The sequence below is a fragment of the Megalobrama amblycephala genome, linkage group LG24, assembly GCF_018812025.1.
Source record: "Megalobrama amblycephala isolate DHTTF-2021 linkage group LG24, ASM1881202v1, whole genome shotgun sequence".
Taxonomy (NCBI): Eukaryota; Metazoa; Chordata; class Actinopteri; order Cypriniformes; family Xenocyprididae; genus Megalobrama; species Megalobrama amblycephala.
The window spans coordinates 2,478,764-2,506,373 of NC_063067.1; the positions used below are offsets into that span (position 1 = coordinate 2,478,764).

Below are 27,610 nucleotides of genomic sequence, written 5' to 3' on the forward strand. Positions count from 1 at the left end.
AATTCAGGGAACGTTTGGCACTTATTGAAACCACGTGCTTGTCATTTCATTAACAGATGATGACATCGCAGAACAGAATCGAAACCATCGAGTCAATGCAACATTCTGAGTCTTTTAGACCTCTATTTTAGCACTGTGCCGAATTCCATTTACACTTTCTTGCCTTGTTGTACACCCTGCTTATTCTGTATGTGTGGAGCCTTCATTTTGCAGATTTACCCACTTTTCAACTTTTCACATTATTAGCATTATTTTAAAAGCATACCAGAGTATTTATACCAACAGGTACCAAACATGTTTTCAAAATGAAAGGGTTATTTTAACCAAAAAATACAAATTAAGATATTTTTGATGAAATCCGAGAGCTTTCTGACCCCCAATAGCCAGTTATTTAATTACCACTTTCAGGCTCAAAAAGGTAGTAAAGACATTATTAAAATAGTCCAACTTGACTACAATAATTAAACCTTAATTTTATGAAGCTACGAGAAATTGTCCATGTGACTAGTGATTCAACCATCAACACAACAAGGCCCAGAAAGGTATTAAATACATTGTTTAAAATAGTCCATAGTCCATTACAGTGATTCAACCTTAATGTTATGAAGCGACGAGAATGCTATTTGTGTGCAAAGATAACGACTTTATTCAACAATTTCTTCTCTTCCGTGTCAATCTCTGACACTGTTCACACGAGCACCATGACACTGAGCTGTCATTCTAACAGAATCTGGAAGCAATGAACTGCGTTTACAACGTCTATAGCATCAGAGACAGACACTGGAAGAGAAGTGATTGTTGAATTTAAGTCGTAATTTTTGTGCACAAAAAGTATTCTCGTCACTTCATAACATTAAGGTTGAATCACTGTAATCACATTGACTATTTTAAATTATGTCTTTAATACCTTTCTGGGCCTTGTTGCATTGCTGGCTATTGGGGTCAGAAAGCTCTCGGATTTCATCAAAAATATCTTAATTTGTGTTCTGAAGATGAATGAAGGTCTTACGGGTGTGGAGTGACATGAGAGTAATTAATGACAGAACTTTAATTTTTGGGTGAACTAACTTCCTATTGCAATTTTCATGCCAAAAAATGTCTTATTCATTCTCACAATTTTAAGTCAGTTGGAATCAAAATGAGGTCTGTTTATATATTTTATTTATGCATCAAACTATATGTATACACATTATAGTTGGCCAAAACATTAGAATGTCTCATTATACAGAATGAAAAATTTTGATTCAGGTTAATCTAAAAAAAACAATCCTACAGCTACAACTATTCCTTTGACATTTAATATTGCTTTCTAACATACAAACAGGTTTTTACTGTTTCAAAGGGGTCATGAACTGTGTTGTTTTATTGTTTTATAATGTTTCCTGGGGTGCACATATAATGTTAATATGACATTTACATCAAAAATGGTCATAATTTAGAAATAAAAGGCACTTTTCCTACCCTGATTTTATCCCTCTGATTTGAACGCTCTGTTTTAAGGGGCGTGTCTTTGTGAGACTTCAGTGTAAACGCCCACTGCTGTGATTGGCTGACATCTTTCCATTTGAAATAGCTAAGAATTACTCTCTCAAATTTTATCACATTTTCACTATTACAGCTCTCAAAGTTAACTAATCATGTAAAGTTTTGATTATATTTAGATCTATATCATTTTATATATTGTGGCATGAAAGGTTGCAGTGATGAACATTGTAGTCGATCACAGACATGTTGTTGAGCTCATGAAAGCAGTGATCTCGTCATTGCAACTCAATTTCTGCACACTAACTAATGCTTTTATCATAACTAACAGTGTATACGCAATATAACTAAGAGATTTGTTGAATAAAACTGGAGTTTTGTGCGTCAGTCACTGATAAACTCACAATGTTTGATTGACAGCTCCAGCGATTGCAAAGGGAGCGTTCTTTGATCGCTTTCTATATATAATTTAATCACCTGTTTAAATAAGATTATTTTCATCCTACTAAGCGAAATGAGAAGTTAACAGTTGGTTTGATTTACTGACTCACAGACAAAGATCATCTGACTGTACATGAATCATTAATATCAGATCAGGCATTAGAATGAACACAGTTACTGACATGTTGTTGCATTACTGTCGAGTCCATATCGTAAAAGACTGAAATGCGATTGATTTACCAAAGAATCCACAGTGAAATGTACCGAATACAAATAAATAAAGCTCAACTGAGACATTCACATTGTTGAAAATAAATAACCATATTCTTAGCATTAGGATCCTTTGAAAGGTAATGTTATTTTAGTCCTGTATCGCTCTTCTCTCCTCCTCATCTCACTGACACACCAGTGGGCGGGGCTAATGTTGCAATGATGAAGTAGGCGTTGATTTCTTCTGCAGGAGGCGGAGTTTCATCTATCAATAGGACACATTCCAGGATCAGTCATTCAACTGGGTCTGGTGTTAATGAATTTTATTGGACTAACTAGGAAGTTTTCAGTTCTGAAACTTACAGGATATTCTTATAGTACCAATGACCTCTTATATGTCAAAAGCTCAAGGAAAAGTTAATTTCTCAATTCATGACCCCTTTAAAAGACATGTATATACAAGTGTATACCAACTGGAAAATAAATTTGGATAAACGTTAAAAAACATTGTCAAACACATTTTTCACATCTTGTCTTTTTTTTTTTTTTTTTTTTTTTTAATAACTCTTGTTAAATTTGGCTAAATTCCTCCAGTTGAAGAACATTACTATATCATCATTTTAAAGAGGCATATAAGAAGTTCATCAAACAACACTACCCCAGTTATCTCTTGCTAGTTAAACGAGACCAAATCCACTATTTACAGATTGTAGGCACATTACCATATCCATTTTGAATGCGGCATAGCTCTGATAGTGACAGGGAAGGCTCAAGCTTTTGAAACACGTGTGTGCAACAGGGTATCTGGCAGTCACCACTTCCAAAACCAGGTCTTCTTCTGGCACCTCCCATCCCACCCAGAACTTCATTAGGTCACTCAGCATGTTTGGTGATGCTATGAAAGAGTAATTAGAGAAATCATACATTTAATTATAAAAATGTATTCTAGATGCTTTATGTAAATGGTATTAAACCACACAGATATTTTTAACTAAATTTGCAACTCACATTGCATAAATAAAACCATACCTTCTTCAATGAACCTTCGCATATAGCTTGTGATGACGCACTTTGTCTCAACAGAAATAGAGTCATTGTCCTTTGGCCATTCAATTTTTTGAAGGACTGTCTATAAAGGTTTGAATAAGAATGTTAAAACATTTCCTGAACTTTATTTTATTTTATTTTTCAAATGCAAGTATACTTACCTGTGATGTAATGTTCCATAACTGAATCCCTTGGGAAAACTATGCGTTGCATGTCGTGTCTCTGGGATAGAAGTGGCCAGATACCAGTTTCTTTGATACCTTTTCTCAAATCCTTAATCTGGCTTTTAACACGTCCAATTACCTGAAAGCAAAATGTACAAAAACAAAGTTTAATTTTGAACAGCATAAAAAAAGTTTAAATAATTCATATTTTTAGAAACAGTGAGCTGAGTCAACAATATTCATTTAGTAGATGTCATGATCATTACTGGGAGTGCCCTTGTCTGCCACTAGAGGGCACTCCAACCCGGACTGTGTCTCACCCCACTTGTGAACTTCATTACCCATAATGCACTTCCCAGACTCATTATCCCATGTCATTGCACCCAGCTGTTTTGTGTTTCCTCATCTGTGTTGTCTATTTATACCCTGTTTGTTTCTGCTTTTGTCATGGAGGTTTCAGTTCAGATTACCAGTTTCTTTGTGTGTTTTCTTGTTCTCTGTTTTGACTGCTTTATTGGATTTTGACCCTTGCTTGTTTCTGGACTACGATTTTGGATTTCCCATTAAATTAACCCTGCACTTGGATCTGTCTGTTCGTCTCTGTGATTTGCCGTGACAGTAGATTGATATATTAAATTAAAGGTAAATAGAGCTGAATCTTTTTTTTTTTTTTTTTTTAACGACTCCTGTCACAGTATCATTATAAAACAAAATAGCAAGACTTACAGCATGTGACAACAGCTGTTGAAACAGCCAGTCACGATTAGTGGAAGACGGAACAGGGAGATCCCAGAAAAGGCAAAGTTCAGACAATCTAGTCCTTTCTTCTTCAGTGAGTTTTGTTTTCTTGAGCTGCAAGAACATCAAATACTTTCAAATCATTAAAAAAATGATTCAGTGACATGTTTATTCAAAAAGAAAAAAAATCTTGTACTGAAGTACTTACAATACATTGCAAGTACTTACCAAACGAATGGTTTCCCGGTGGTCTAAGTCGGGGCAATCCTGCAGTGTCAGAGCTGAAGCCGCACTGTCAGCACTTCCTCCTGTTAGAAGTATTACCACCGGTAAGCTCAGTCCAGAAAGACAAGGACCTCCATGTATAAAAGAATGACCTATCATTCGACCAGCCATTTGGAATAGGTTGCTGTCACGTAGTACAACAGATGCAGATGGGACACGGTGGTTTTTTTCTCCCTCAAAAAGTGTTGTGGCAGCAGAACCTTCAGAAAAACATGAACCTTAGCTTATTCAGTTACAGTCAAAGCGCCAACTGTTGGCAGCAGGAAGTGTGGCACTTTGAAATGACTTTGCCATAATTCTCCTGTATTTATGTATTTACTCGCTAACATGCATGTCGACCACTATTCACTGTTTTCCTAAGGCCACCGGGTGCGAGGGCCCTTTCATCGCTGCTTGCAGCTTTACTTCTAATTGTAAATACTGATTAAAAATAAGACATTTCTCAGGCAGTAAATGTGGATCTTTCAGATGAATTTGAGTAGTGCTAGTCTGGTCTTGGTCTTGATTCGGTATCGACTTGCCTTGGTCTTGATCTTGTCATGGTCTCAACCCCCCAAAGGGTCTCGACACACAATGGTTTTGGTCTCGACTTGGTCTCGGTTTAGGTGATCTTGACTACAACACTACCAGGAGCTTCAGTTAATGTTTGCAACCATCAGGATGAGAAGAAAAAGTGATCTCAATGATCAATCGTCCAAAATTGTTGGTAGCAGATTGACTGGTTTGGGGGGTTACATTTCATACAGTTCATTGGTGACGAACATGAAGCAGGACAACAACTTGCGCATGTTGTAGCTACTTTCACGATCATATTTTAAATAACTATGTGTTTGTGAAATAGAATTGCAACTGATTACATACCCAAATTTAAAGAGAAGCCAGTCTTCAGTTTTTGCATAATCATTGAAAAGATATGACGGTTGACTCCTGTGCCAACAGCTTCATCTCCTAAAAAGAAATACTAAATAACAATCTCAAGTACATTTCACAAATTGTACAAACAATGGTTGCTTCAAATAATGTTAGCGCGTAATACCTATCAAACTACATCTCAATGGAGCTGACCAGTTAGTACTGTTCTTTTTATAAAATGAAATCAGTGTTCTGTCCTGCTCGTCCACAGTATCAAATTGGTTGATCATTAGTGACATAGATGGACAGAATCTATTTTCGGAAAGCAATTCCGCACGGAACATTTGAGATGCTTTCAGAGGGTCAGTTTCATATTTCCATGCTGAAAAAGAAATTCACAAGTTACACTTTTCACAAATATAGTTGTACAAAAAATCTAGGGCTAAAAACAATGCCACAGTACAGAAAAAGTTTAAATTTTTACACATAGATGCACTTGTTTCATAGCAGTACAACAGCACTAACCAAGCAGAAAGTGTGGTGCACAACCTGCTGATAGTGATGTGTATGATTGTGCCATTGAGGGTCCTGGTAGTTCATGTCTTGTAGAAGTGCTTGGAGAATCACTGTCACTGAAACTCCTTTCCCTAAAATATGCACGGCACATTAAACTTTATCCAACCACACAGTAAAATCCACAGAGTTAAATCAACATATGGTCCCTCTCTAAATAGTGTTAAAGTAACACTGAAGCAGAGTTAAAGTTAATGAGATAATTAAGCAATTAATAAGGCTGTGACTGAAGTCAGTTGTACTTCTTGTGTTTCTCTTTTCTTCAGTGATTCTGCTTGTTAACAGCAGGTGTTCATCACTAATGCACAATAATCACTTAATTAATTGTTTAATTATCTCATTAACTTTAACTCTGCTTCAATGTTATTTTAACACTATTTAGAGAGGGACCATATGTACTCTGAGCAGAGCTGATTTAACTCTGGAGATTTTGCTGTGCAGTGTAGAAATTCTTGCACATTAAATGAAAAAAAAGAGACATCCATTTTAAACAGACAAAATAAAGTCTTTATAGCTAAAGATTTATAGCTAAAGATGTCTTTTATGGAATGAATTAAAAGATTTGTCCACCCAAGAATCAATTCACCTCCATTCTATCTCAAATGTTGACTTTTGGTGTTCATGTTTGTCTACTTTAAGGTATTTATTTTACAGGCACACTATGTCGTTTTTCGCCACTAGAGGCCGCCTAGTCAAAACAAGGGTGTAGCTTGATGATGCCGAAATTGATTCATTGGATATGTCGTCTTCACCTCAACGCTGGTGGAAAAGAATCCAACGGGACTCGGGCAAAAATCATGTTCATGAATGAGATTATCAACGTCACTGTCACATGAGGCAGAGCAGGGTGAGTGCTGTGCAAGCTGAATGAGGCTTCTGGTGCAATTGCTAATGAGAGACAAGCGCTACATACACCTCTAGACCAGCAGAACTTTTATTCCACAGTCGCCGCTTCTGCTTCTTCTGGTCAAGCATATGTGTAAATATCGTTCACAAATCTGTCTAAATCTGTGTTAGTGAGCACTTCTCCAGAAGCCATTGAATGTGAGCATTTGCCCATTCAAGTCGGTTGCGTCGACGAACTGCAGTCAGGTCGAGACCCCGATGAGGACGACGAGCATGCAGATGAGCTTCCCTGAGAAGGTTTCTGACAGTTTGTGCAGAAATTCTTTGGTTATGCAAACCGATTGTTGCAGCAGCTGTCCGGGTGGCTGGTCTCAGACGATCTTGGAGGTGAAGATGCTGGATGTGAAGGTCCTGGGCTGGTGTGGTTACACGTGGTCTGCGGTTGTGAGGCCGGTTGGATGTACTGCCAAATTCTCTGAAACGCCTTTGGAGACGGCTTATGGTAGAGAAATGAACATTCAATTCACGGGCAACAGCTCTGGTGGACACTCCTGCAGTCAGCATGCCATTGCACGCTCCCTCAAAACTTGCAACATCTGTGGGATTGTGGTGTGTGATAAAACTGCACATTTTAGAGTGGCCTTCTATTGTGTCCAGCCTAAGGCACACCTGTGCAATAATCAAGCTGTGTAATCAGCATCATGATATGCCACACCTGTGAGGTGGATGGATTATCTCGGCAAAGGAGAAGTGCTCACTAACACAGATTTAGACAGATTTGTGAACAATATTTGAGAGAAATAGGCTTTTTGTGTACATAGAAAAAGTTCAGCTCATGAAAAATGGGGGCAAAAACAAAAATGTTGCATTTATAATTTTGTTCAGTGTAATTCAACATCTTTAACAAACAATGTCTTTAACAACATAGATCACTCACCTTTTATTTAAAACATTTTGATTACAGATATGTCTCTTCAGAAGACTTTGAGTGACTGGACTAATGAGGAATAATAGTTTGCTTTATAAATGTGACTGCTAAACTTTCAGATTGTTGGTTCCTGTCTTCCTTCCTCCCTGTGAATAAATAATAAATATCTTTAATTTGACTAAGATGAACAAAAGTCCCCAACAGCTGAGATGGAATGGAGGTCAGTAGGTTATGAGAGAAATATCAACTTTGGGTGGACTAATTCTTTAAGGTATTCTATGTATTGTAGCATAACCTTACCCTTCACCACACATGCTTGCATGATATGGCAAGACATCGGCTGGGAAAGAAATCTGGCAAATGGGACAAATCTGTAAAGATAAATGTACGAAAACCTTTTAAGTTTCTCATTTGTTTCTGGCACAAGTAAAGAAAAGTGCTAGCTTAATAAACATTTCTTTCAATATAGATTTGTTGAACACTGTATTTGCTATCTTAGACAGAAAATGATGCTGAAGGCATTAAAAGTTGCATATCAGTCTCATCGAATTTCAGAATAGCCTCAGCAGTTTTGCTGAACAAAATACATTTCCGCATTTGTCAGAAAATGAATTTTGATCAAATACCTCAGATGGTTCTTCTAATTCTGTGTAAATTGGGCTTGGCTGGTCAGTGGCTCCACTAACAATTTCATCATCAAGTTCCTCATGCAAAATCATATCATTTACAGATTCCTATCAAATTAATGGAAATAGATTTGAACTGGAACCATTAAGAAAGCATTATAGATCTAAACATTTCTTTCAATATAAATTTGTTGAACACTATGTATTTGCTACCTTAGACAGAAAATTATGCTGAAGGCATTAAAAGTTGCATATCAGTCTCATCGAATTTCAGAATAGCCTCACAGAGTAGTTACCTGAGTGCATATTTTGCTGAACAAAATACATTTACGCATTTGTTAGAGAATGAATTTTGATCAAATACCTCAGATGGTTCTTCTAATTCTTTGTAAAGTGGGCTTGGCTGGTCAGTGGCTCCACTAACAATTTCATCATCATGTTCCTCATGCAAAATCACATCATTTACAGATTCCTATCAAATTAATGGAAATAGATTTGAACTGGAACCATTAAGAAAGCATTATAGATCTAACAAATAAAAAAGGCAAAAACAATGCAAGTACAGAACCTACAGTTTCAGTTGTGTTGCACTCTTCAATATGCAAGGGCAACAATGGCAGTGGTATTTTCTTGCCACATTTCATACAGTTTGACAGTGGCATCTTTGCAAACTCCACAGCATCATAGGGAAGTGGTTCAATGGAAAGCTGCTCTTGTAGTGGAACTGCAAAGAGCATGTTCTTCCCATTTTTCGACACTGACTTCAGGAGCCGAGTTGAGTATCCATCAGAGTCAGTGGGAATTAAAGTTAGCTTACGCCGCCCACTATTTCCTGACAATAAAATCAGAGGACAATCAAGAAAGCACTGAATTACTTTTTTACCTACAGCACCAGTAATATCCATAATTAGCAATGCAACCATTTATATTGGACATGCAAATTATAAATACCTGTAGATTTGTAAAACATCCAGCCCCCCTGAAGAGTTTTTAATTTAGGAAATTCTTCCTCAAGCAGTGTGACAATCTTAAGCAAGCATACAACACCACATTCACCATTAAAGTCAAGGGGGGGAAAACATCATTAATTCACATTTACTTGTGTTATGTTTATGTTTGCAAATACCTCACTGTGTTTAAAATTGTCTGGAAAACTTAACAGCCTTTTCCCAAGCCCAGCATGTAAAAGTTCTAGGTCTTCATCTTTTTTTGGAGTAAACAGGGTTTGTTTGGAGAGAACATCTATTTGAAAATCTGTCTTTTTCACATTGACAGGTTTGGCCAAAGAGAAAGGTTTTTTGCCCCTAGGCTGGTCACTTTCAGTCCTAAACATACTTGAGAATTGCCTACAGTCAGAGTGACAAAAATACAAATTTATAAACAGTGTTTCATCAGAAGGTTAGAAAGAGACAAGAAGAGTAATGTTTCTCAGATGTTTTAAAGGGGACCTATTATGCCCCATTTTACAAGATGTAAAATTAGTCTCTGATGTCCCCAGAGTGTGTATGTGAAGTTTTTAAAGTCTCAAAATACCTCACAGATAATTTTTTTATATCATGTTAAAATGGCCACTTTTTGTGGTTGACCAAAAACATGCCATTTCAGTGCGGTCCCTTTAAATGCAAATGAGCTGCTGCTCTTGGCCTAAGAGGGCGGAGCTTTAAGAGCTGATTCTCCCCTGTCAGGAGTCAGTCACGACGCACTATAATGTCAGAAATTTTATTTTAATTACGGTTATATTTTTATCCACTATATTACTACAAGCTTGTTGTACCTTCTGAATGATGGCCAAAACTTTACAGATGATTTTTATGACGTTTATTGTACTTCACACAAAAGATGAAGTGTCCATTTTTAGTCTGGAAAATTTCTGTAAGAGCTTTATAAAACACTGCAAGTGTGCATTAAAATATTACCTATAAACTCTCTCTCTCCCTTGCATTATCATCAACATACACAGCGAAGAACACAGAAACACTCGTTACAACTGCTTAATAAACTTGTAAACTTTATATTCATAAATCAACTCCGATGAACTGTAACAAAGTGCTCTCACCTTCATTACTGCTGTATCCAGTATCACTCTGGAGACTGTATGTTTTGTATTGTCCCTTTGTATTGACATTCGTTCTCAAAGCAGTCCGGTGTGAAATGCTTCCCGCAGACATAAACAAATTCCATCCAGCTACAGAACACCTAAAACTCTTGCGCTTGGGAGACATTCTCGTCAGTGCAGCAATGGCGGACTCTGTATAGCTCACTCCGGGCGGTTCTATGTTCAAACAGCAGTGTCTGTCAACATTTTGGGCGGGGCCTGTGGCTAATGTGACATCACACTGCCAGGAACCTGACAACGGCTTGTTCTGAGATACTGCTTATGATTTTTGCGGATTAAAAAAAAAAGGAGTGGGGGGATTTTTATCACTATAGGGTGGTTGTGTTCACACACTGCCAATACACATTTATGTCCAAATTTTGCATAATAAGTACCCTTTAAAGTGTCATTACCATCTTTTTAATTATTTTATTAATACTAAATATTTAAATTGTAAACCCATAAAATTACCTTTTCAATGCCTGCCTCACCCTATTTTCTGGTTCCGGCAGAGTGGGCAAAGGAGTATTGTCACTTGCCTCGCTCAATCGCACATTTTCTCTTGTTGAAGATGTGCCACCTGATGAAGATGCAGCCAGGCCCCTGGCTAACACCTCAATAAGAGCCCTTGCAGCTGATTCCACTTCTGATGATGATGCCTGTCAAACAAAAATTTTACTTAAAGAACCTTACATGAGTTAATGTTAAACCAACAATTTTATGTGTTATAATATACTGTATACTATTGGCTATAGTAAATCCAGGGACACACCAAGCTGACGATCGGCCATTGGAAGAATGTTTGTAACCAAGCAGATCTCACCCCCATTGACTACCATAGTAGGGAAAAATCTAAATGATAGTCAATGGGGGCCAAGATCTGCTTGAGCAGGGGTAAATGATTACAGAATTTTCATTTTTGGTGAACTATCCATTTAATGCAGTAGGCAATTTGGTGTATTGTATTTCTTTTTCTTTATTCAGGTTTTGGTGCGTATGGTTAATTTGCGTTTGTATTTTGTTTGTGCTCTTGTTAGGAGAGCGGCTGTGTTCACAGTTGCTTCCGTAGTGTTTCTTCACTGTGTGCTGTGGTTTTTGGCGTGCACTGTGTTTCTTTTTTTTCTTTTTTTTTTCTTTTTTTGTATTGTTTGACTGATACCTGCGTCTCCATGTTTTGCTTGCCACTGGGTAGGAAACTTGTGTAAAGTCTCATAGGTAGATTCTTTGGGTGGCATAGTTAGGCATTATTTCTTAATTTATTATTTTTGCTGATTTTGGTCAATTTCACAGCTGGGCCACCCTGAATATAAAAAATATAACAGACGGCAGTACAAGGAGAACGCTGACAGGTAAGTCTCAAAAATACACACACAATTAATACTATACATACTATACACACTTAAATACTATACACACAAAGGCTATTCACACGCGAATGACGATTTGCACATTCCTATTCAAGGATAAACTCATAAATTTTAAACATTTTTGTGCACTGTTGTATATCTATGAATTGTGTTTTAAGTTTCGTATACAAGAATTGTTTTTGTGTGTGTGTGTGTGTGTGTGTGTGTTCATTAGGTTTCAATCATGTGAAATTGGCAATGCATGTGTGCATCATGTTTTTTGTGTGAATTATTAATGAGACTGATCTGCTTCCATACACAACTGGCAACAAAACTCACCTTTCTAAGCTCCACTGAGTGTTCGCTCTCTTGATTCTCCTTCATTTTGTCCTGGATCATCTGCTGCTTGTCTGTCTGAACCAGCTGATGATAGATACAGAGAAAAACACATTAATCATGGAATTTGTAGCTTATTTGAATAATGAATAATAGACCCCATGAATTCAAAATGTTAGTCTTTTAGTCCATGTCTGTCAACTTTAAAGGTAACATATGATGCATTCTGACAAATTGACAAAATTAACTTTTAGCTGATTTTTATAAAAAAAAAAAAAAAAAAGTGACAAGCATTTCATAATGACCTACACCAACATCAACACACAGGAAAACGTCTACTTTTCAGTAGCATGTTTACCCACAAGGCAAAGCATGCAATTGTGTGGGTCCCCGTGGGAGCAGCGATTGCGGTTTCCAGAGGGAGACTATACAGATACTACAGAGGGTACTGCTGGCAATGGAGCCAGTGGCGGAACAAAAACAGAACTGAACATAGGATTCTCCACCCAGCCCTCCTCCAGGGGAGGGAGTGGTATAATCACCATCTCCCGAAGAGCTGTTTCCTCCACCACTGGGTTGCTTGGCGGGACAGGCTGGAGTTGAGACGGGCTGTGGTGTCTTCCTGTGGCTGGCTCTGCGCTGACACCTGTTTGGTGGAGACTGCTGCTGAGGCCTGGAAATCAGGGAGTCGAGAAAGTGTGTTCTGTTGAACTCCCTCATATTTGCAAGGTTCAGCCACAGATGGCATTCCTGGAACACCAGAGTGCGCATCGTCTGACCCAGGGAGCGGCAGTGACTTTCATGCACAGCTCCTGCAGCAAGTCTGGATCTGAACTATGCTCTTGCAGCTGTTTAACCCTCTGGAGTCTGAGGCTGATTTGGGGCCTGGAGAAGTTTTGACATGCCCTGACATTTGTGCTTTTTTCAGTTGTTCATAAACATATTAATGGAAAAAGTGTCATTACACTGTATTCAGCACAAACTAGGCTACAATAATATGTGAGGAACATGTATGTACATGTTTGTGTTTTTGAAGGAATAACATTTATGCGTGGTTATTGAAAAAACAAAAAACTTAAGTCACTGAAATAAGGCCCAAAAAAGTATAGTAAATCTGTGTTTACAAGACTTTTGGGTATTGGAGGTTGTAGACTAGAGTTTTTGCTTCAAAATTATGTAAAAATTATGCTTCCTACTCCTTCATAAAAAACAATATATTGATTTAGTTTTTGTAAGACACTTTTTGCCAAGAAACACAGTATGCGTGGAGGCGTGAATCACCACTGAATAATGGGCCATTCTCACCTGAGAAGACAAAAGAATTGGATAGTAATGAGCTGAAATGACTTGCATATTAATGAGGCCTTTCAGTCAGGTAGGCTGTGAAAAAAACCTTCTGTGATGTCTCAAGCTCATCATGATATATGAAACATACAGAAAAATATTATTACAATATAAAGTAATGGTTTTATATTATACTTTAAAATATAATGTATTTCTGTGATGCAAATAGTCTGAATATAGGCTTTTAGTTTAAAAGCATGCACATTTGGAGAAATATTGGATTCTAATATGCTTATGTCAATTTTCTATACAGAGGAGTTATATTTATTTAATATTCATTGTCATTACTATGAGCGCTGGTGTTTTCAATTCATACTTGAAGTCGGAGGGTGCTCTCTGTGCATTTTTAGTCCACAAATTCATCTAAAAGAAGAAGAGGCTATTCCATGAATGGAGTTTCCAATTCATACTGCAGCCGGAGGGCGCTAAAGAAACAAAAACTCATCTAAAATTCATCTATAGAAGAAAAGAAAACAGGAACTAACTGCATGTCTTCTAGAGCTCCCTAACCATGACTTTTACATCCAGATAAACACTTTTCAAGACAATAAATACACGATTGAGACGATGAATGCATGTATTGCCTCTGAATTTGCGTCTGAATAGCGCTGGCTCCGTGGGCGTGGCCGCATTAGCAGATAATGAGCTGAATCACGGACTTCTGACATGGCTCTCTTTTCATACAGATTACATAAACACAGAAGGTTTGTTTTCGATTTGACTTACATGATTTAAAACCTGACATCTTAACGTTTTTTTAGACATAAGTGTAATTTTTCTGTGATTAGTATTCACTAAGTTACAGTTCATTTTCTGAGAACTATCAGATTGGACTTCGTTCAGAGGGAGAGGAGAAATCACGCATCATGTTAGTTTTCTTTATTTTACAAAAAGCACAACATTTTGTTTTTACTCTGAGTGTATACAAATAAAAGAAGATATTCTATAGTTTCAATTGATATATTACTTATGTCTCTATGACAAAAAATGACGGAGTATTTTAAGTCTGTTTTGCTGCAATGTGAAAAAAAACCTGCAAAACGCGCCGGCGCGTTTTCAGACCTCAGAGAGTTAAGGGCCTTGGCCTGGTGCACTTGGCCAAGGGGTGCAGGGTGGAAGCGGCGTGTCCAGTGGCTCTGTAATCCTTAGCCGTGAGAACGGATGAGAACTTACAAGCCCTGGATGGGAGATGCTGATTTCCCCCCAGGTGGCAGCACTTTTGCAACTGCGTGCTCCACCGGGGGATCTCCACGAACCCCTTGGCCACCCGCCATTGAGGGTAGCGAGATCGGTTAAAGTAGTACAACGGGGCTTGCTATGATCTGGAAATCTCTTCATGCACCTTCGGGAAGAAAGGCATGGGGGTCAGTGCCACCTCTGCCCCGAGAAACCAATCGTCCATCCTCTAGAGTTTGGGACACTTTGAGCCATCCACTGGAGACCAAAGCTATCAGCGGCCCTGGAAAGCATGGCTTTCAGCTCTGGGTTGGACTCGGGCAATGCCATTCTCCCCAAAGGGGGAAATGCAGCCAAGCCTTCATCCCCGGAGGACTCTAGACAACCCTCTGATGCAGCAATCGACACCTAATCTTCCGCTGGAGCCCCGAATGAAATGCTTAGTTTCATTCTGACTTGGGTCTTACTGTGATCCTCAGGTCACCCTGGATATTCACTGAATTGAACTGTTCTGATTATCAGAAAAGGAACTTGATCGGGGCAAAACAGAGGGGACTCTGCCTCCTTTCAGGCATGCGAGTCTTGACCACAGCATCACGATGGTCTTCCCACAGTGGGTGCATGACGTATCCACAAACGCTACCTCAGCATGCTTTAAGCTCAAACACGCAAGGCAGTGATTGTGACTGTCAGACAGTGTCAGGTAACGACAGCATCCAGAAACACACAGGTGGAATGATATCTTTAAAATGATGCAGTGTCACACCCATGCTGCTCTTTTAGGAAATTGCTCTTTTTCAAAGTGCTGCAGCACACAGGGTAAATGGCCGCTGCACAGACTAAGAAGGTATATAGTGCAGCCTGCAGCTGTGCTAGGAATGCTCTTTTAGAAAGCTGAATAAATCAGCAGGAATTTTACACTGGAGGGGAAGCGACCACCGCTGCAGCACCGTCACACCAACACCTACGAAGAGCTTCCCAGACTCGTAGCAAGACTCAAACGATGATTGGAGCTGAACAGAGAACTGTATTTCACAGTAAGTTTAAAGTGTTTTGTCTGTAACTCTTGCCTTCTCCTCTTGACTCTCCTCCTCTATAGGAACAGTGTTGTGAGTCCTGTGATCTCCTTCAGTGCAGAACAGACAAACACGCGTCTGATCATCTCTGCAGAACATCTCCAGAGGTCTCTCATGTTTCTGGCATATATAATCCTCCAGATTTTCCACAGCGTTGATGAGTTTGTGTTTCTTTAGACGTGGGACTCTGCGATGAGGCTCCAGATGATCATCACAGTAAGAGCTTTGACACATCAGGCAGGACTTCACAGCTTTCTGCTTTCTTTCATCACAGAAGTCACAGAAGACCTTAGATTCTCCTAGATCGAGCTTCTCTTTAAAGTTTTGCATAACCTCTGTTAACCTCTGTGCTGTGTTGCTCTCAAGATCAAGTATTTTGCTGGATCTTTCTTTACAGAATGGACAGAAGCAGGTCTGTGTGTTTGTAAGACAAGTTCTGCAGAAGTTGTGTCCACATGGAGTGGTGACTGGATCAGGGAACTCTTCCATACAGATGGGGCACTGGAGCTCCTCATTTAGTGCTGGACCACTGGAGGATGCCATGACTGAAAAAATAATTAATTAATAATTAATGACAATATATCATCTACATTGCTGAAGAAAGCAAATTTCATAATACAAGTTATGTGCACAGTTTTTTTTGTGTGTGTTCTAAAATATATTACAAATAAATACTATTATAACAACTTAAACTATGATCCAATGTCAAGCAGTCAAAGCAATCATACATGCCATAAGCAGGCATACGTAAAAGCAGTTTCTGACAGGAAGCGCCTCCACCACTAACCCTAACCTCACTGAGACTATAAGCTCTATCTCTATTTTACCGTCTGAAACTGCGGGCCTGATGCTTCATATGGCTGCAGTTCGATCTATTGGGCTGCAGAAGAAGAATCTAAAGTACATAATACAGCAAATGTAACTGGTTTTCATAACACCATTTTATACAATCACAAAAAGATATTTTTATATATAAAAGACAGGACAGAAAGGAAAGAAAGTGTAATTTTTCAAACAAATAACCCATGAAATAAATATCTGTAAACACCAGGTGTCATTTCTGTTTAAAAGACTTGTGACTTGTACTAGAAAAATAATTTTTATGGTTTTAATTTTTCATTCTGTCACCAGTTCAAGTACCTCCTGTCTCACCCATTATAGAAAGTCTTTGTGACATGACCACAAAAAATAAAACTTTGATTTACAGCCCCAAAAATGACAAATAGTACTTTTACCAACAATCTGATGCTGCTTCATGGTACCAACTATACTGAACTAGCTCTTACATTTCCATCACTTACCTGAGAGTGAATATCAGATCAGGTTGTTCATTTCAAATTGTCAGAGAAATGAAATGCTGTTGTTTAATGAAGCTTCCTGTTCATCTGTTAAGTTTCACTTTCGCTGAAGTCTTTTACTCACATGCAGTGATGCTATAGCTCCTGCACCTATAATCATGAATACAGAAAAGTTCATATTTCATCCCTGCTGAGTGTGTAACAGTGTAAGAAGCTTTTATAAAAATCAAGTTATCACAGTTTACACAACTGCAGCTTGATAGAAACAGTTGTTATATCGTTGAACATCAAGATCTGTTGGTTCTGGAGGACTCCACCGCTGATGTGATTTTAGGGCGCCCATGGTTGGAGCAGCATAATCCAGTCAACTCTTGGAGAACCGGCGAAATCCTGAAGTGAGGTGACAATTGTTTCCCGAACTGTTTACCTATTCTACCACAGCATTCCTCTCCTTGTCCAGAGATGCTCCCCGTCTGCACTACGTACATCAAAAGTCCAGTGGAGAAACGTTCGGTCGTTATCCCTCCTTGTTACGCCGCCTTCAGTGATGTCTTCTGCCTGAAGAAAGCCTCCAAGTTGCCTCCACACCGGCAATGGGACTGTGCCATCGATCAGTGCCCCGTGGGAATATCTACCTGTTGTCAATCCCTGTGGAGAAGGCCATGGATGAGTATATTAAAGAGGCTTTACAACAAGGTTACATCTACCTGTCGTCTTCCCCTGTGGCTTCAAGTTTCTTCTTCTTGGCTGAAAAGGACGGAGGCTTGCGGCCTTGTATATATTACCAGGCTCTCAACAAGATAACAGTAAAGTTCCGCTATCCACTTCCCCTCATCCCAGCGGCTCTGGAACATCTCCGCGGTGCCACTGTTTTGACCAAGTTGGACCTCTGTTTGCACCTTCAACCGAATGTGCATATAAAAACTATAAACTATCACTATAAAAAAAAATTGATTTTATAGCTTTGTAAGAGAAGATGCTTTTTTGCTAAACCTGAAAAGTATTAAAAAGTAGCATTTAGAAGTTATATTAACTAATAATATAATTTTCTACCATTTACAATTGATTGCACCTAGCTAATAACAACTTGCTTTGTTCTGGTTTCACCTCTCTCCAGTCTAAACTAACTGATTTTATAGGTAGGCCTAATTTACTACACATTGACATTTAAATAACCTGAAAATATTGTGGATTATTAAGGCTAATTTTACTAACCACTCTTGCTAAATGGGGTAAGCACACTTATGTTCTCATTTCAGAGTTGTTCGAGTAAATGATTCATTATAGACCGTGTGGACAGATCAGTTGTTGTCATGATTCATTAAAATGAATCTGTTCAAATGAGTCATTAGGTCGCGAATTGGACATTAGCGGACGTTGACGCACTGCATGCGAATCGCGACTGTTATTAGGACATCGCAAAAGATTTGTCAACACAGAAAACACTTCACCACTGGATAGGATTTTCTTTTTGTTTACTGAAAGTGTGGTTTATGTCAGCTGCACGTGCAGGGCGCCTGTCAGAGAAGATGAGGTGACGTTCTTTTGAGCACTATTCACACCCAGCGGTTATTCAGGAAAAACATTCTCAGAATGCGCCTCGTGAAACGTGGATTCGGTCTTACGAACTTTTAGTATTGTGTCAGTTGATTTAGATTATTATGTGCGAGGTAGAGAGAGTGCAAAGACGGTGCTTACTTTGAAGACAGAGAGAGCTCGCGCGCACGAGAACGGCTCCAGGTTCAAAAGTCAATACGGAATGGATTAATCTGCGTTATTTTTTTTAACACGTTATTTTTTCTCAGATTAATTAATCGAAATTAACGCGTTATTTTGACAGCCCTCATTTTAATACATTTAAAGGTGCTGTATGCGATTTCTCAGATTCGTTGTTGAACACTGTTGATATTTGCAATGACGCTAAACACCTCATTCTCTAGCGGGCTTCAGTGTTCAGTAGTTTACCTGCAAAACTCTCAGTGTCTGGCCTCTGTTACACACGCAATGAGAGTGGTGTCTGTTTATCACAGCTGACACGCAACTAAATGCTTCATGAAAAATAAAGCGCAGTTGATGAACGAATGACAAGGAAACACAAAAGATGAACATACAGTACACAAGAGTAAATACAAACAAGAGTTTCTTGTTAATCACAAAAAATTTTTTGCTTAAACCATCAAAATATGAGGAAAATATTTTTATTTTTATATAATTTAAATGTTTTAAATATGATATTGACTACAACATAATCAGTTTTTTATATTTCATTGGTTCTCTCTTGTTTTTGCATGTGTTCATAATTTCTTTGCATGACAGCCTGGCCAAAAATGATTTGAAATAAAATTGTAAGTTTAATTTCATTATCACACATGAAACAGTTGACTCCAAGCACATCTACACGATATGCTTACATCTTCAAAAATATTTGAATTAAGGTTGAAGATGTCAATCTTCATATGGCTGGACATCACATTTGGCCTCTACTCACTTCATTGACTTTCCAACTGACCATCAAACCATGCGGCAAAAGAAAGACACTTTTATGTTGACTGTGGACTTCCCTGCAGTTGTTGGAGCCGTTGATGAACTCAGCACACATCATTGCTTTAACTGTAAATGAGGAGACATATATCAATAGAAAAAGATTCCACACCATCAAAAGTAATTTGTGATAATTTTGCACAATGCAAAGCTATTACTTTTAAATAAATTTAAATATTAAAACATTAAATAATAACATCAATAATAATAATAACATTAAATGATTGGTATTGTGCTGCTGTGACTTCACCCTTCCAGGCTCGCTATTGGCTGATTCAGAGGTTGAGGTTTTGAGATGACAACATTGTAGTCCTTAGTTCACAACACTTAAGTCAGCACTTAAGAATCAGGGGCCGTATTCATAAAACATTTGATCTTACCACTAAGAGTTCTCTTAAATAGCAGTAAAAGTTCTTAGCTAAGAGTTTTCTCTTAAAACCTATTCACAAAGCTTCACAGACAAACTTTTACTAAGAAATGCACTGAAGTCTCGAGCTAAGAGTAAGGGCGGGGTTGATCTCATTGCTATGGAGTAAACACACAGTGATTGGCTGATGGGGGATGAGTCAGTGATTTAATCATAGAAATATTGTAGAATGAGGTGTCATGTTTCCAAATGAAAATAAAGGTTTTAAAACACAAATGTTGCCCTATTCAAATAAATATATTTTAATAAAAATGTTGCCATATTCAAATAAAGGTTTTAAAATGTAGGCTAAGTGTCACTAATTAAACTAACATATACAGTTAATTGTGGACCTCCTCTTGGATATCTGCATCTCAAGAGAATGCAAAATGCAAGCGACAAATTATGTTTTATAAAAAGAATAGGGGAGGAACACATTCAAACGGTCTTTCTCAAAAGGATGAATGGCGAGAGCCGACTCACCTATAGTTACTTTGGCAGTTTTCTGTATCCCTCCACCACCCCGCTCCTCGCTCTCGGCTGGGGATATGGGGAGAACCTTGGGTTTGGGCTAAATTCCAAGCTTGGAGCCCTCGATCCTCATGGACAGCACACCACATACACTTATTATATATTTTTTTACTCTATTCAATCATTTGTAAATGTGAACTCATGAAAACCACTGCCACAGGTAATCGGACAATATTAATTTATTTATTAAAGGACTGACACGCCCATTATTTTTAAGAGTTTCTCCTAAATCTGCAATTTAGGAGCTACTTTTAGCCTTAAGATGTTTTGTGAATACGGCCCCTGTCTTATACTATACTAAAAGTTGCTTTTAGCTTCTTTATAAAAGTTTCCTACTCTTAGAAAAGTCCTACTCTTTACTAAGAATTTTCTGACACTTAAGTCAAAACTAAAGACTATTCTTAAGAGCATTTCTGAGAAGTTTTATACATACGGGCCCTGGAACAGAAGGAAACACAGGGTTTAAATACACAGTGAACAGAAGGACTAATGAGACTACAGGACACAGCTGAACTCAAACACTAATCAAATCAGAAACCATAGTAACAAACAAGTGGCGGTAAACTGAGAACAAAGGCGAACATGTGACCAAAGAAAAACACTCTAAACGAACTAAACAGAACAAAACACAACTCAAACCGTGACAGGTTTGTCATCTCTTCAGGTTCAACACATTCACTATCTGCACCATCATCATTATCCATGGCAAGATCTGATCCAGTGTTGGTTCTGTTCTCTGAACTCCTGGTTCCTCTCTGACTGGTGCTGATGAAGTTTGTTCCCACCGTCTCCGGCTCTCAGAAGCTCCTGGCATCGATGGACTGCCGTCAGCTCACTCAGGTTCACGGATTCACCGATATTGTGCTCAAACCAAAGTGAAAAACTCTTTCAATGTGAAGCTTTCTAATGCTCTCACTTCTCTTGAAGAATATTTACTAGATTTAATGATCATCTACACTAAATAATAATTCAGTATTTTCATTCATAACTGATGAAAGTCAATAAAGATCCTGTTTTATTCATATTCTGTCTGTTGTTTCTGTGAGCAGATGTTCATGAACTCAAATCATTCTCAAATGTGTATTTACATATTTATTAGCAAACAATTTAGTTTATAAGCAATATCAGTTATAGAATTGAACTCTTGACTTTATTCAGATATTACAATATAAACCAAAAATCACAATATTTCACAAGTAATTCAATGTTAACAGCTGGAGAGAGAAAATGGCTTCAGAAACAATGTAGAAACAATTTCATAGTAGATTTGAAAATCAAAGTATTAATGAAAGACAAAAGAAATATATAGATGTGTAACAAACTGGCCATTTACATGTACATATAACTCACAAATATTTCATTATAGTTCATGTTTTGTCAGTGACTGATTTTTTTCTAAAGGCCTGAATATACATTTCTTTTTTGCACTTGTGTCACATTTAAATTTTCTTTATAATTGTAAGTAAAATCTACTTGATTGTGCAAATTCTTCTTTGGTTTTTATTTATATTCTAAAATAATCACATTCATATTTAATCTTTTCAGATTTGATGTTTTTTGTTTGTTTCAGTTGACAGGTGTGATGATCAATGGCTTTGAGTTTTTACCTTCTTCATTAAGGAGTGGGCTGAAATATGGATAGAGTTTGTCAGTGAAAGTCTGACCAGTGAAAGAGTAGATATGAGATCTGGAGTCCACGTCATAAAAAGAGACCAGACCCTCCTCATAATCCACAAACACTCCCACCTTCTCAGGTTTCACTCTCAGAGATAAAGAGACAGATGGACTATCAGCAGCTTTATATTGATTCTCATTCCTCAGAACCACAGTCCAGTATCCATTCACAGAACCAAGTGTGATCTTCCCCTTCCTGTTAATGGATTCTCTGGCCACTCCTAAATCCCACTCAGTCTTTCCCTTCACCTGCACCTCATAGTAAAATCTCCCTGAACTGAATCCCTGCTTTGCCAGAATAATGACATAGAGATCAAATCTCTTTGGGTTTTCTGGGACATTCCTCTTAATGTCTCCATCACTGACTTGTTTTCCATCATCAGACAGGATGAGACGTGGATGTGCAGTATCAGGATCCAGAGTCACATCCACTGAGAGAGATCAGACATTATCAATCAACTTCAGAACAAACATTTTCATGAGTATAAAACACATTATGATCAAAAGTATTGTGAGTGTATTGGTGTCAATCTCACTGTACCTGCAAACTTCTGCACAAACTTCAACTCTGTGAACACAGATGACAATATAATGATGAATTAGTAATAGGAATATTTCAGTGAGTTTCTCTCTATTAACAGCATCAGTGGAATGTAAATGTTGATCATCAGTTTGTGAAACAGAATGTGTTTAACATTAATGCACTTACAATGAAGGTCTATGAGACGATCATAACAGAGGGTTTAAAAGCAGAAATGTCAAGTCTGTGTTTTTATTAAACCTGTAATAACAATTATTCTATGTAAAAAATGTTATTTTTGCTGTTATTGTCCCCACTGTAGCCAATAATTTTATCCCTTGGCTTAAACTCATCTTTGATCACCAAAATGACTGTGACAAAAAAATCATCATGCCTTAATATAGCCATGAATAGAGGAGGAACGAGACACAGACTGGAAACACCAGAGCAAGTTTCCTTTTCCCATCATTATCCTGTCAAACGTCCGTTCAGGAAGCAACAAACTAGATGAACTTATGCTGAGAGCTGAACATGATTGTGAATTCAGAGCAAACTAATTTTCCCTACAGAAACTTGACTCAAAGATCATCATAAACCCCAGGCCTAACGAGACGAGCTCATTTCAATCCACTGGAGGAGCTGTGTGTGTTTGACAATAGCTGGTCACACAATACTGTGTTCGGGTGGAAGTGAGTACACTGGAGATTATAACTATTTCAGATCATTTTATCTCCTGCTGGAGTTCAGTCAGATCTGTCATATGTACCCGGACCGAACGTTGATGCTGCAGCGGAGAGAATAGTGAAGAACAATGATGCTCTCACTCGCTCTGCAGATCAACCTGATTTAATTTCTTTAACTGATTTATTTGAATATCTGCATTATCTTCAGCAATATGTGGACTGTCCCACTCGTTTAAACTGGAATATTGATTGCTGTCAGGGGAATATTCCTGGAAATCTGACCACTATGTAATCAGGGATGTGATTCTTCGGGATTAAACTGGAATTACATTTTTTTCAGCCAAAAATCCTGAAAATGTGATTTATTTCAATCATTTAGTAACCAGCAGAACCCCCGGTGGTCAGGGTTATGTACTGCATGATGACTGAAATCGAGAAATGGCCTAAAACAATTAACTAACCCAGATAACAAATTTTATAAATGTATATTTATTCTATATTATTTTTAGAGTTAAAAAGAAAGCACTGAATAAAAATAGTGAGACTGAACTAATATATCAAAAGCAAAGTGTTGGTATAAAAAATTGCCTGTGAGCATGATTTCAAATGAAATAAGGCGGCTGAATGTTTGCAAAAACAACAATAAAAATTAAGTTATAAAAGTTTGTTATAAAAGTTATTAATTAAGTTATAAACTATCAGATGCAGGTGTAGCATTTTGCTCCCTTGAACGCGTCATAGAAACACAATAAGAGTTTTAAATTCATGATTTAATATTAATTAGATTTTTATTTTTGTAATGTTTTAATTCTAGATGTTTATTTATGTAAATGCTGCATTTATTATCTGGCTCACGCTAAAGCCCCTGAAACATGCTATTGCTCTAGCCAGTTGCCAAGACAAAAGAATTAATTATTTGCACAAAACAAGATATAATAATTGAGCCAATTTTACTTAATGGACAAAATGTTAAGAGAATAAGAGAAATAGAGGAGATGGGGAGGAGGAGGGATGCTGGAAGAACTGTCGCTGGGATGACGCAGTGACTGCTGCTTATATACACTCATAATCTCCAACTTTATTTATAGAGCTCATAATAAAACAACATAGTTGACCATAGTGCTGTACAATAAAATAAAAATGACAAAAATGAAAAACCACAACAAAAGCCTCACACCCAACATTCAAGACTAACTTGGTAGCTACAGCGACAATACCCCAATACTCATACCTGATCAAAAGCCAATGTAAAACAATATGTTTTTAACTGTTTCTTAAAATCATTTAGAGATGATAATTGTCTCAAATACGCTGGTAAACGTTTCCATAACCTTGGAGTAGCTACTGCAAATGCACGGTCACCTCTGGACTTTAGTTTAGATCGAGGAACATGTAGATTTTGTGCATTGGAATGTAATGTTCTCTTTGACTCCTGAACATGAATTAGATCAGCAATGTATGGAGGGACTGTGCCATGCTCAGATTTAAACACAAAACGTAGAATCTTAAAAATAAATTCTGTAAGGTACAGGTAAACAATGCAATGCTCTCAAGACAGGGGTAATATGGTCATATTTCCGAGTAGCCTTGGTCCAAAAGTTTCTTTGGGAACCATTATAAAACGAGTTGCAATAATCTAGTCAGGAAAAAATAAAAACATGAATGATCTTCTCCACGTTTGTACGTGTTAAGAAAGGCTTAATCTTGGCATCATTCTATGTTGATAAAAACTAGCTTTAACAACTTCGCTTATTTGAGAGTTACATTTTAAAGCACTGTCACAGATCATGCCTTAATTTTTATTTGATGTTTCCTAAAAGGGCTCAATGTACCTAGATTAATTCCAGCCGTATCACTCATTTCGGAGGGCCTAAATATATTCACCTCTGTTTTCAATTCATTCAGACTCAAAAAGTTTGCAGTCATCCATGACTTCATCTCATCTATCAGGCCAACAAGTGCCCCAGACCACTGGAAGAATTTGGGATAAAGGACATAAAATTGACAATCATCAGTGTCAGAATGAAATGACACACCGTATTTACACAAAATCACTCCTAATAGCAGCATATAAAGAGAAAAGAAAAAGGCACCGAGATCGAACCTTGCGGGATACCACATGTTAGGGGTGCCGAGGCTGATGCAAACTCTCCCATGCAGACCGAGAAACTCCTATTTTGAAAGTAAGACTTTGTCCGTCTTAGGGCATTTCCACAAATACCCACATATGTTTCAAGACATGATATAAGAATCTGATTGTACAAACGCTGCTGTCTAAGAGTAAAAGTACTGTAAAATTACAATGGTCGGTCACAAGAAAAACATTGTTAAAAACTCTCAGCAAAGCTGATTCCGTACTATGATGTTTTTAAAGCCAGATTGAAACTCTTCACCAATCTCGTTTGCATCAATAAATGACTGAAGTTGAATTGCTCTTCTCCATAATTTTAGCCAAGAATGGAAGTTTCGAAATAGTCCTAAAATTAGATAACACACTCTTATCCAAGTTTGATTTCTTCAAAAGGGTTTGAATTACGGCATGTTTACAGTAATCAGGCTCAACTCCTGAAAGCAAACTCTTGTTAATTATAGACTCTAAAAATGGGCCAACTGATTCAAAAACTTGCTTTAACAAATGAGTCGGAACAATATCCTGAGGAGAACTTGTGAACTTTAGTTTATGCACAATGACCTCAAGGATAGAAAGAGAGATCGGCCTAAAATTGGAGAAAGTAACACCAGATATAGATTGCTGTACAACCGTATATGAACAATGACTAATGTTACTACATATATATGATATTCAATTCATGAAAAAGTTAAAAAAACTCTCACATAAATCAACAGTCATTTCTTCTGCCACCTCTAATTTAGGATGATAATCGAATCTTTCATTGAGAATTGAACACTAGGCTTATGTCGATTTTTCTCAATCAGTTTTGCAAAGTGTCTCGATCTCACAGTTCTTACAGTCCTCTGGAATTTAGACAGAGAATCTCTTCACATTTCAAATGAAATTTGTAACTTTTGTCTTTTTTCTATTTTCATTCCCATCTTCTACAAACCTGTCTTAGGGAACGAATATTCTCATTAAACCATGGAGCTGATCTATGCTTTATGCTTTATATATGCTTATATAATGATGATGGACAGGACTGAATGTTTAGGCTCCTCCTGAACCTGCGTTTGGAGCTACATATAAATCTGTTAAGAGTCTTCTGACCTTTCATCTCCCTGCCTAGCTGGTATGGTCACATCAATTGTAGATTTAAGAATAAACTTTATAGAATTGTGTCAATGGCAAGTAAAATAGTTGGTAAACCCCAGAAGTCTTTAACACGACTTTTCACAGAAAGGGTAAGGAAGGAGGCGAGGAGTTTTCTAGAAAATCGCTCCCATCTTCTCTTCAGCCAGTTTGAGCTCCTGAAATCTGGGAAGCGCTATAGAGTCCCTCGGGCAAATAATATTAATAGTTGTTGTTAATAATAATAATAATAAAAATGTGTTCAAGAAGTCCTTCATCCCAAATGCCATTAAAATTCAAAAATGACATTAACTGTACTTTTCTATGTAATGTGAACTCATCTGTGTATTGTTTTATTATTGCCTGTTAGTTTCTCAGTAGATGTTTAGGTGTTGGAGAGCCGAAGACAAATTTCCACTCTGGTGAATAACATTTGAGTTTGTACAGGGATAGTTACATCATGTGCCTTACATCTCACTAAAGTTCACATTATACTTCTTTAGAGCTGCAGTCCGTAACTTTTGGCGCTCTAGCGGTTGATAAACAGAACTGCATGCGTCTTGTGGAGGAACATTGGTTTGGAAAATGTATTCATGATGTACTCGTTTACTATATAAATTTGTAAAATTTTGAACACACAAAAAAGTTAAGGACTGCAGCTTTAAATGATTATGACAAGAGTTGAACAAAACTTTTAGTGATTTTATAATGTGGTAATAAGCAACATCACCGAACCTTAAAATTAATTTAACACTTTTTTTTCTTAGTATTTTTTAGTGAATGACAAAAACACTGTATTTGATATTCACTTACCAGTTTGAATGAGTTTTTCATTTAGTTGTTCCTTCAGTAGATTCAGAGCTCTTTTCAGAGATTTCTCGTCCACATCAGAGATCTTGTTGTGTAAAATACTGTACAGGGATGAGAACATCTACAGCAGGAGAGAGAAGACTATTAAATATTAATTTTATTCCACATTATCGCTGATGAGACAGACGTTCACAGACCTGTATGACATGGAGATGATCATCAGTGTGTGAGAGCTGCTCCAGCTCAGTGATTTCCTGCTTCAGCTCTTTATTGAGATCTTCAGCCTGTTTCTCTGCTGCTTTCTGCTGTTCCTCCATCATCTTCAGCTCAGTGTTTTT

The 27,610-nt window shown here is 37.6% G+C and overlaps 2 protein-coding genes across 6 annotated transcripts; both read right to left on the minus strand.

Annotated features, from left to right (window-relative positions):
- Window positions 1-2,255: 2,255 nt before the first annotated feature.
- On the minus strand, window positions 2,256-17,038 carry LOC125260283. 5 transcript variants are annotated; one of them, XM_048178580.1, is made up of 19 exons: window positions 16,867-17,034; window positions 15,560-16,110; window positions 11,973-12,056; window positions 10,759-10,946; window positions 9,319-9,538; window positions 9,144-9,219; window positions 8,765-9,024; window positions 8,557-8,664; window positions 8,193-8,300; window positions 7,867-7,937; window positions 5,745-5,866; window positions 5,404-5,601; window positions 5,229-5,315; window positions 4,311-4,567; window positions 4,071-4,196; window positions 3,342-3,483; window positions 3,163-3,262; window positions 2,856-3,028; window positions 2,256-2,398 (listed from the first exon to the last, which is right to left on the minus strand). In XM_048178580.1, the coding sequence occupies exons 2-17, from the start codon at window positions 16,106-16,108 to the stop codon at window positions 3,243-3,245; spliced, it is 2,616 nt and encodes an 871-aa protein (XP_048034537.1). In that variant the 5' UTR covers window positions 16,109-16,110; window positions 16,867-17,034; the 3' UTR covers window positions 2,256-2,398; window positions 2,856-3,028; window positions 3,163-3,242. The 5 variants fall into 5 exon arrangements, with proteins under 5 accessions (XP_048034537.1, XP_048034538.1, XP_048034536.1 ...); XM_048178581.1 differs by lacking the exon at window positions 2,256-2,398 and having other exon boundaries at window positions 2,643-3,028; window positions 5,769-5,866; XM_048178579.1 differs by lacking the exon at window positions 2,256-2,398 and having other exon boundaries at window positions 2,643-3,028.
- A 4,386-nt stretch (window positions 17,039-21,424) lies between these two features.
- Window positions 21,425-27,605, minus strand: LOC125260321 (zinc-binding protein A33-like). The gene is made up of 4 exons (XM_048178641.1): window positions 27,470-27,605; window positions 27,276-27,393; window positions 22,557-22,583; window positions 21,425-22,446 (listed from the first exon to the last, which is right to left on the minus strand). The coding sequence occupies exons 1-4, from the start codon at window positions 27,590-27,592 to the stop codon at window positions 21,908-21,910; spliced, it is 807 nt and encodes a 268-aa protein (XP_048034598.1). The 5' UTR covers window positions 27,593-27,605; the 3' UTR covers window positions 21,425-21,907.
- Window positions 27,606-27,610: the final 5 nt, after the last annotated feature.